Here is a 10,060-nt window from a genome sequence, read left to right as displayed (position 1 = left end):
TGTTAGTATTGTTGTTGTATTATTGTTATCTATAATTTATACAATTAACCTCCCTGTGGTTCGACCCCGGTTTTGCCAAGTTGTTTATTACTTCGACACTCCTGCACTTGAGAGAAGACATCAATCTTTTAATCGTGTCACATACGTAACAATAAAAATTAGCATACACCCTTAGCATGACATTCTAATAGGATGTTTATGTACATATCTAAACTAATTTTCTCAAGCTATCCACGGGGATTAGGTGGTCAAAACTTAGGTAGCTGCTGTAAATTTTCATAAGTTCTTTGCGAGCACTATAGTTATATCCTTCACCACCATCTTTTTTCCATTTAGGATTTCAAATAAATTTTCTATTTAAATTTCTAAATTACATAACATTTACATAATTAATTAAGAAACCTCAAGTTATATTCAAAGAGAATTAAAAGAGAAAAGAATTCTACAACTCTAGAAAAAAATAGAAAAAAAAAACACATACCCTATTTAATATTACAGCTCTTCAATTATAAAAACACAATCGCATTGGTTTTTAATGTGTATAACTATCTATCATGAATGATAACACATTAATATGCATAAATAAATATACTCCTGCTTCAATTCTAATTTTTTGCTTTATGTGTAATTTTTAAAATAAAGTTTTTAATTTTTAGAAATATTAAATTAAATCCAATTTGATAATTTTACAAACTTGATACATTTTATTTAATATGAACATTTAAATTAATCATAATAAAATTATTCTAAACTATTTTAGAATTAATTAAATAAAAATATCTTAGTTTAAAAACTCTCTTTAGAAAAACTATTTTTCTAAACATTATTTAATTCAATATTTTAATTAAGTCCTAGTCCTCTTAGGATATAACCAAAACTTGGAATTTTTCAATTAAACAATTTGCAATTAATTTAATTTAGGGTTTTACTTTTAAAGTATAAAATTAATATTTTATACATGGAGAGGAAAATCGTAATTCTGCCCCAATAATACCCTAGATGCAATTAGGCATAAATTGCAGGGGTATATTCATAATTCTAGCCCTCAAAAACCCTAATCTAAGTAGTAGGGGATGAATCGTAATTCTGCCGTTGTCATCTTCTTCTTGCCGCAGCAGCCTTGCTATTGCATTCGTTGTTGCCAGCATGGTCTGCCAATGCCAATGGCAACCCTTAGCAGCAGCACAATGCTGTCATTTCACCTGGTGGAAGTGTAAGGCAGAAGCCCTTGTGCGACCCCAGTTTAGCACTATTGTGACCTTCTAGCAGTGGCGATTGGCGCTGGTGGTTATTGCACACAAATTTAATTTGTAATTAATGCCAATGACAATTAAAATATGTAATCAATAATGTAAATTATTGTCTCAATGTTAGATTTTTCAAAACACATATATGTAGTATAAATAATAAATTTAAATTTTTTTACAAGTTTCAAGAGTCTTATTAGATAAATTTAAAATTATTTAAGATTTATATGAATATTATCTAAAAATCAAATCATCTTTTCAACTTTGAATATTTATTTTAAGATAGGTTGTCGCAAACTACAAGTTATTCAAATATCTAGCTTATAACAATAATTTATATAAATCATCATTGAGAAATTTCCTAAATTTTTTTAGAAGCGAGTAATTGCTAAATTTTAGAGTGCTAACTTTTTTATTTTGTTTTTTAGGGGTTTATGTATTATACTTTTCTTACCCTTTTTTTCTTTGAAAATAATAGACAAAACATTCTATTCACAGGGAAACCTAAAATTCCTATAAATATTAAAATATCTATTTTTATCTTAAATAATATCACATATATTATTTTAGTCTAGTTTTATAAATTTATTTAATTAATTCCTTACTTAATTATTTCTAAGTTTAGAATTATACTACCTTATATTAATTACATTCTAGTCCTCAACTTAAAAAATTTACTTACATGTAAGTCACACTTGATTAATTATTCTATTTTAATTTATGATCAATGTTTCTTACATGTGTGATCCATTAGGTTCCCTAATAAATTGATCAAAATATAAATCATAATATTAGATAAAATAAAATTAAATAAATTAAATAATTTAATTTACTATTAATTCAATAATTGATTGATTTATATTTGAAGATCAAATATAATATCTAGCTTGTCATGATCTCTTAAATATTAAAAAATTTATAAATAACTTAACTTAATTTTTCAGTAACTAGTTTTTCCATGCATTTATTATTTATTTATAAAAAATATTCTGATTTAAATATTATAGCATGTAGCATATATACCTTGTTAAATTATATTAGTTTTCTCAACATTATAGTAATTAATTATTTAAATAAAATTTTAAAATTATTTTCAAAACTTATTCCATTTTGACAAGAATTTTATAATTAATATTATTTAAAAATAAATTTTTTTTTTTTAATTTATCTAAAGTGATGTCTCTGTATTACTTAAATACCTTCACTGCTTGCTGCTGGTTTTGTGTTCGGAGAGGTTGATTGCTGCTGGTGAGAGGTATGCTACAAGGAAACTATTTGGAAGCTGTTGTTGGTCAATTTAAAAGTTGCTGCTGGTGCAGTTTGAAGCCGCTGCTAGCACTGTTTGAAAGTCGATACTGTTTTTCTTCTGCGTTCTATACTGTTTTGGAGGGTATTCTGCTGTGCAGAGGACAATCTTCAACTCTTCGTTGCTGCTCTGCTCGATGAAAGATGTAGTTTTCTTTGAAATTAGACTAGCATTGCTGCTGCCAAGGTTTGGAATTGCTATTTTGTGAAGAAACTTGCTGCTGTCTGAAAAAAAAAAGGTTTGCTGCTGCTGCCACGTGTTGCTGATTTGTTCTTTTGTTGTGTATTGTTTTTGACTGTCAAAGGTAGAAAAGGCTGCCTCCTGCGTTTCTCTCCTAATCCCTCCTCCTAATGATTATAAGTTCTGATATCAAATATTGAAAAGAAAAAACATGAACAAATCTCTCAAGATTTATTATAAGTTCTTTTATCTCCACACTTAAATTCTGAATATATTTATATTTTAGACATCTTTTAACTATCATAATCTAATAAATTTTAATTAACTAATTAAATAAAAATTCTAATAAACTAGACTAACATAAATTCAAAATACCATTGTCAAGGATCACAAAAATAAGAGCAGCTCGTAGGGTGAGATGCAATGTCAAGTTTTCTATTATATTCAGCAGGTTCTCCAGTCCAAAATATCAAATGGATTTACTAGCTTTCTGTTTAAATTTTTGCATCACTTGCAACATGGGCGACTTATCTACTACTAAACTCAGTTGTCTGCATGCTGTTCCTGGCTAAAATTATCTTTCCTGATTTTTGAGACCTGAATCATTCTCCCGCCATACTTCTGCACCTCCGTAAATCAGCTTCTCTCTCCCTTCTCAATCCCTCACCTCAAATGGAATTCTTAGTCACACAAGTTTCATTTCAGGCGCCAACAAACTAGTCTTTCACACCACCAGCAGTAGCCTTTAATCCTTTTGACTCACGCCTAATGAAGCTTTCTAACAACAGCTCATAACTAGTAAATTTAGGAAAATGGAAAACGAAAGTTGGAGAAGTTTCATTCATTAGCCTAAAAATTCTAACATCTCTTCAGAAATTGTCAATAGAATAACAACAAATATGGCGCAAAGTCATCTGCGAAGCTGATATAAACTATGCCATCCTCCGAGCTTATGGTAGCATTGCAAAGCAAGTGAAAAAGTTTATGCATGAAGATGCTAGGTGAACTAAAAATTGATTATAGTTGAATGATTAAAATCGATTATGCTGATTGTGTTCTAATTACACAAAAGTTAACGAGAACAGAAACTTATTCTTGTAATTCTCTCTTTCATTGCTGTATATTGTCTGGATTTTGATCTCCCTGGCTGCTTGTCAACTCAGCACCATCTGTAGCACTGTCAGATGTTGAATTTGGTGAACCTGACGGCCCGCTAGTTTTACTTTCAGTTACTTCGTCAGTACCGGCTTCCATTAAAGAGTTGAAAGCAAGTTGGGCAGAATAAAGGAACAAACCAACAGAATTGATCCCAAAAACAAATGTTGCAAGGTAGCACAAACCATTCACAATAGTCCTGCAAATAGCAGAAAGATGTCACTGTCTTGCATAAGTTGAATCATAAAGCAAAAGGATAGTGGTAGCAGGACCTACCTAACAGTTACTGTTATTTGCCGCACCTGAAACACAGGAGGCGAAAAGAGTGAGAAATAGCGTGTATTATTGACACAGTAACAATTTTCAAACTATCATGTTTACAGATAACGATAATCTGCAATATGTGGTAAAAATGTGTTTAATCTCACATATGCCAACCTGTGCACAATAATATACTAGCTTGAAATTTTATGATTCCAGTTACACTTGGGATAAAAAGGCTAACTAAGAACAACAAGTACAAAACAATCCGACGAAGTAAGGCAAAAAAGAGATTGAGGGACCAACCGAGAAATTATCTGACACTGTCTGGCGGTTAAGAGATGCCTCGATAGTAGTGGTGAACTTATAGAGAATAAGTGCGATCACACCTGCTGATATTGCACCTAAAAATGCCTGAACCGGGGAAGGAGGCTTCTTAACATCGATTGGAGCTGATCCAAAGGTCTTCAAGCTATCTAATGCTTCCTCTTTCAAGGTTTTCTTCGCCCCTGATGACCTAAATTTCTAAAAACACAGAATGGACTCAAAATTCCAATCTCATCACAACTAAGTGAAATGAAAGCAAATAAAATCTAATAGTTTCTCTAGAGTTGAAATTGAATCATAATAACATGTGAGTGAAAACAAGATTTCACGGCACCAACAAAGGAAAAAAGGCCTCGCTTTCAACTAATTTCCAAAATTAAGCAATATAGTCCCCAAACATTATGAATTGAAGAGAATTGTACCAAACCAAAAACTAGTGCGGTCCAGAAGTTCACAATGGAAGTTAAAACGAAAGCAAACCCATCAAATTAAAATCCAGCACTAAAACAGCACATATATGCAAATTCCCATAAGAATGTAACAGCAATAAAACCACTGATCAAAAGGGTATTAGTAAATTACTAAAGACTACAAGACAAAAAAAAATAAAATCCAAACTGAAACATATTTACCGCAAAACAAAATTGAATTATGTGAGAGAACCACTGAATTAAGCCAAAGAAACATAATCCCATCAACCGAAATCACTTCCTTTCTAATTCCAATTTCCGTATGAGCACATCAATAACAACCAAAAAGTTAAGGAAAATACCAGCTCTTTAGAACGCTTAGCACGGCGTCGAAGAGAGCGGAAGAGGAAAACAGATATGGCACCAGTTAGGAGAACACTAGTAGCAACCTGAATAGAAGAAGGATCATCTGTGGTTGCAAAAATAGAAGGAGAAGACCTCAGTATCTCTATGGGACCTTCTTCTTCCGGTTCTGGTGCTTGTTCTGGTAACTGGGCAAGCCATAGCGGGGGGTCTGGTCTGGAACGAGGGAGGGCTGAGAGAGTGAAAGGCGTGAAAATGGGGGGCTTGTAGAGAAACTTCAGAGGATATAAATGATGATTAGTGTGGTGGTGAGAAAGAGGGAAGATTTGGGGAGATAGAGGGTGGAAGTTGTGGCATTGTAAATGCAACATTTCAGAGGTCTTGTAGAGATGGGAGGGAAAATGTGTGTTTCTTGTATTTGGGATCTTTTCTTTTGCATTATCCTGAACTGGTTCTTTTCTGTTTGGTCATCATCGTATCTTTTGGGCACTTCACAGTTTTTAGATTTTACTTAAAAAAATAAATAATGAAAAGGTTTTTTAAATACATTTTCTTACATCATAAAACATTTTAATTGATAATTGAGAAGTTAATCTATATATTTAATGAACTAAAATAAAAATTATATAAGCTAATATATATAAAAAATATTAATATTGACCAAAGATTAAAGGCTGAAGTTAAAATATAAAAACACAAAAAACATATTTCATATTGTGATGTGGAGTTTTTTTAAAATTTTTTATTTAATTGTATGAAAATAAAAATATTTTTTCATCGCAAATATAATAATTTAAATTATATATATAAAATGATTGGTGGCATAAATTCTCTCTCTCCTTTTTGTTTTTAATGTAATCTTTTTAGTCAAAAATATATCTTTCCTTAATTATGTTTTTTTAATGTAATCCTTTTAGCCAAAAATATATCTTTCTTTAATTATGTTTGTTAATAGCATGAAATTATAAGTAATTAAAATAAATATCCAAAAAATTCAAACAATTTGTTAAAAAAAAGTATCTCTTTCATTGAATCCTCTTTCCAAAATAATTTCTTTTATTAGCACTAGTTTTTTAAATAAAAACTTAACATAATCTTAAAAGAAAGTTTTGATAAAAAATAATAGAATAATAAATTGATAATTCTTGCTCAAATATATTAAAATAAATATAACTATAATAAACTTGAAATAAACTATATAAGAAATTTATACAAAAAATATAGAAAATAGATGTTTTATCTACATATAGAATATTATTTAGAACATTATGCATAATTATTAATATTACTATAAATGATATAATTTAAAAATAATGACATAATTGAATAATCATTTAAAATTATTTAAATAAATTTATTTAAAATAAATTAAAGTATAAAATGATAAAAGAGAAATTTTTAAATTAAAGTATAAAATGATAAAAGAGAAAAAAAATTTTAAAAGGCTAAGTATGCATAAACTGGATATGCATATCTGACCCACACGTAACCCGGGTGCACTTGGGCTTAAAAACTCACATATCATTTGTTATAATTTTTTTTTAAATTTTTTTTTCTTATCAACCCATCGCTTGTATTAATAAACAATGCATCACTTATATGTTATTTTTTTCAATTATTAAAGGTGGCTCTAGTGAACGAGAAATCAGGGTCCAAGTTTTTGGATCTCAAAAACCCATATTCAAACCATTTTGCACCTAAAAACAAGAACAATTATTTTATGGACCTTTATAAGTTTATTTCTAACAACAAAACACATTTCAATCAATCAAAAACCTTAAAATCAAATATTTTTTTTTTTTGAGATTTGATCTATTTCTTCTAGCATAAATGAAGATGAAAACAACCTATATTGAGTTCCCATCTCAAAAATGAATTAATAAATACTAACATTAAAGTATTTGGTAGTCCAAATCCATCATTCTAAAAGCTTTCTCTCTCCTCAATTTTTTTCCCTAACTTTCTTTCTCATGTCTCGAGATGTAGAGAATGAAATATATATCTATAAAAGAAGTTTAAGACCAAAATAGAAAGTCCAAAAAAAGATAGGACCAAATGGAAAAGAAAGTGAAAGTTAAGGGCACGAATTGTAAGTTTACATGCCTATTAAATAGTAAACACAAAAGAGAGGTTGTCAATTATTGTTAATGTCAAATTTGGTCCATATGCAACAACACCTTGGGCACGCGTAAAAATAAAATTTAAAGAGAAAAAAAATTAAGGCCAAAGAAAAAAAAAACTTTCGAGTATCAAATTAAAAGAAATTGCAGTTTGATGATAAAAAAAACTGATAAACCAAGAATACAATACTTATGAATAGAAAACAATGAGAAAATTAATTACTTCTATCTTATATGATTAATGTTATGAATTAAGAAAAAACAATTCAATAATATATATAAACTATTAAATCAAATTCCATACTGAGATCATTTAATTGGTAAAAAAATATATCCAAGCCAGAGCGAAGTACAGGCACGGGGCTGCTCCTTTTTTAAGTTCCTTGATGTGTATCATGGGAATGACAATCCATCTCGTAAAGCTAAATTTAATTTGCAAGAGGATTTATATGATCTAATGACAAGAGCGAGAGTGAAACAACTACAAAGGGCCTTGATGAGTCAAATTAGAATTATTAAAGCTGCGTTAGAGTTAAAAATTAGCAATCAGTTTGAAATTGGTTTACGGGTGCTTATTTGCCTACAATTGGAACTTCGAGATGGGAAAAGCCCTTAATGGTTCTTTTGATGCTGGGCTACTTGAATTTGGGTTGATAAAACAAATAAGTTAAGGAATTGATGCTATTTATGATCATAACAGTAGATGAATTTGAACATGAATTTGAAGTAATCCATTGTATATGAAAACAAGACTAATCCAGGTGGATTTCAAGTTTAGAATGTTATCTTTCCATATTGTCCAACTATGATTGCATTGGACTTTTGTACAAGAAGTTATAGCCATTTTAAATTTGGTCTGTTTATGTTTCAATTAAAGTTAGAAAATGTGTGCTAGTTTAATTTGTCTAGTTACTTCGTCAAAGTCTAATTTTTAGGCTTGACTTCTGTCATATTGAATTTTTCTAACAATGGAGGGATGTTTCAATTTTAAATATGGTATCAGAATATGTAATAAAGGATTTTTGGCCTAGATTTGAAACTTAATTCAGAGAATTAAGAGTTGTTCTTCCAAATTGATTTGTGAAGAACCCTACTTGACTTATCACTCTTCAATCGCAAAGAGTATGGTGTCAAAATCCTAGATTGATCTTTGTGGCGTCCAGATCGACTTATCAAAATATCTCTCTAGTCTATCCTCCATCTTATTTACCTTAAAATCACTATAATCCAGCCTAAACACCATAAGAAAAACAACCAACCAGAGCCATCCTTCATCCATGTTCATCAAATTCGTTGTTGCCAATTTTCAAATCATTCATGGCACATCATCTGGTATTAGAGCATCTGTTGTGATCTAAGACAAGAGCCAAAAACAGAAGAAAGGCTTGCTGGAATTGAGGTTAATAAACTTAATTATGGATGGAGATAAAAAAGACTTGCCAAGAGGGTTAAGTTTAGAATAGGCACAGGTTATGGGCTTACAACAATCTCATGTTGAGATTTAGGATGAAATGACTGGAATTCGTGAACAGTTGAATACCCTTATCCAAATGATGCAAAGAACTAATTTACAACCCTAGCAGAGGCAAACACTTAGGGTGTTACGAAATGATATTATAGAAGCTGACGAGATCCAAATGGGGATGATGAGGCCAACAAGAGGGGCAGACTAAGAAGGCAGAATAATAATCCTCCTAGTAGTCTCAAACTTAGGATTCAACCGTTTTAAGGAAGTAGTTCACCCGAGGGATACTTGGAATGGATTCAGAAGGTTGAAAAGGTGTTTGAATGGTATGAATATTCTGAAGAAAGGAAGTGCAAGGTGGCAACACTTGATTTTACAGACAGGTTGAAAAGGTGTTCGAATGGTATGAATATTCTGAAGAAAGGAAGTGCAAGGTGGCAGCACTTGAGTTTACAGATTATGCTCTTTTATGGTGGGAAAACTTAAAGATTCAGAGGAGAAGGGATGGAGAAGAGGAGATTAGAACGTGGGCAACTATGAAAAGAGTGATGAAGAAGAGATTTGTTCCTAATTACTATAAACTAAATTAGAATTCAGAATTTGCGATAAGGATCTTTAAGTGTGGAAGAGTATGTGAAAGAGTTTGAGTTGCTGCTGATTCGATGTGAATTGATGGAACCCCAAGAGCAAACAATAGCTAGATTTCTTGGAGGGTTGAGGAAGGATATAGCTAATGTTATTGAATTGCAACTATACATCTTCCTTGAGGATGTTATAAAGCTTACAACTCGAGTAGAGAGGCAGCAAAAATAAGAAGGTGTCCGAACTGGTGTAACTACATCAAGCACGACAAGGGTTGTATCTACGCCTACACGAACATGGAGCACACCTAAACGAGATGAGAAGGTGGAGTTTAGCAAGGGGAATACCAGTTCTGATTCTTTGAAGGGAAAGGAAAAGGTGACAGAACCTCAATATCCTAGGAGGTCTCGGGACATCAAGTGCTTTAAATGCTTAGGACATGGACACATTGCTTCAGAATGTCCAAATTAAAAGGTGATGATTTTGCATGGGGATTATGGAGAGCTGATAAGTGGAGATGAGGTTGAAACTGAAGATGAAGATGAGGTATAAGTGGCTGAACAAGAAGAGGATTTCGAACCAGTGAAGGGAGATTTGTTGGTTGTGTGATTAGTACTTAAAAGTGCATTTTTATCATGGTTTTA

At 31.1% G+C, this 10,060-nt stretch overlaps 1 protein-coding gene across 1 annotated transcript; it reads right to left on the bottom strand.

Moving 5' to 3' along the window:
• Positions 1-3,562: 3,562 nt before the first annotated feature.
• LOC105113698 (uncharacterized) lies at positions 3,563-5,719 on the bottom strand. The gene is made up of 4 exons (XM_011009991.1): positions 5,249-5,719; positions 4,456-4,674; positions 4,165-4,190; positions 3,563-4,087 (listed from the first exon to the last, which is right to left on the bottom strand). Exons 1-4 carry the CDS (start codon positions 5,618-5,620, stop codon positions 3,844-3,846), a joined length of 861 nt encoding a protein of 286 aa, XP_011008293.1. The 5' UTR covers positions 5,621-5,719; the 3' UTR covers positions 3,563-3,843.
• Positions 5,720-10,060: the final 4,341 nt, after the last annotated feature.

This window comes from Populus euphratica, unplaced genomic scaffold (genome assembly GCF_000495115.2).
Source record: "Populus euphratica unplaced genomic scaffold, PopEup_1.0 scaffold449.1, whole genome shotgun sequence".
In the NCBI taxonomy this organism is placed as follows: domain Eukaryota; kingdom Viridiplantae; phylum Streptophyta; class Magnoliopsida; order Malpighiales; family Salicaceae; genus Populus; species Populus euphratica.
This window is presented reverse-complemented; position numbering and strand designations above follow the sequence as displayed.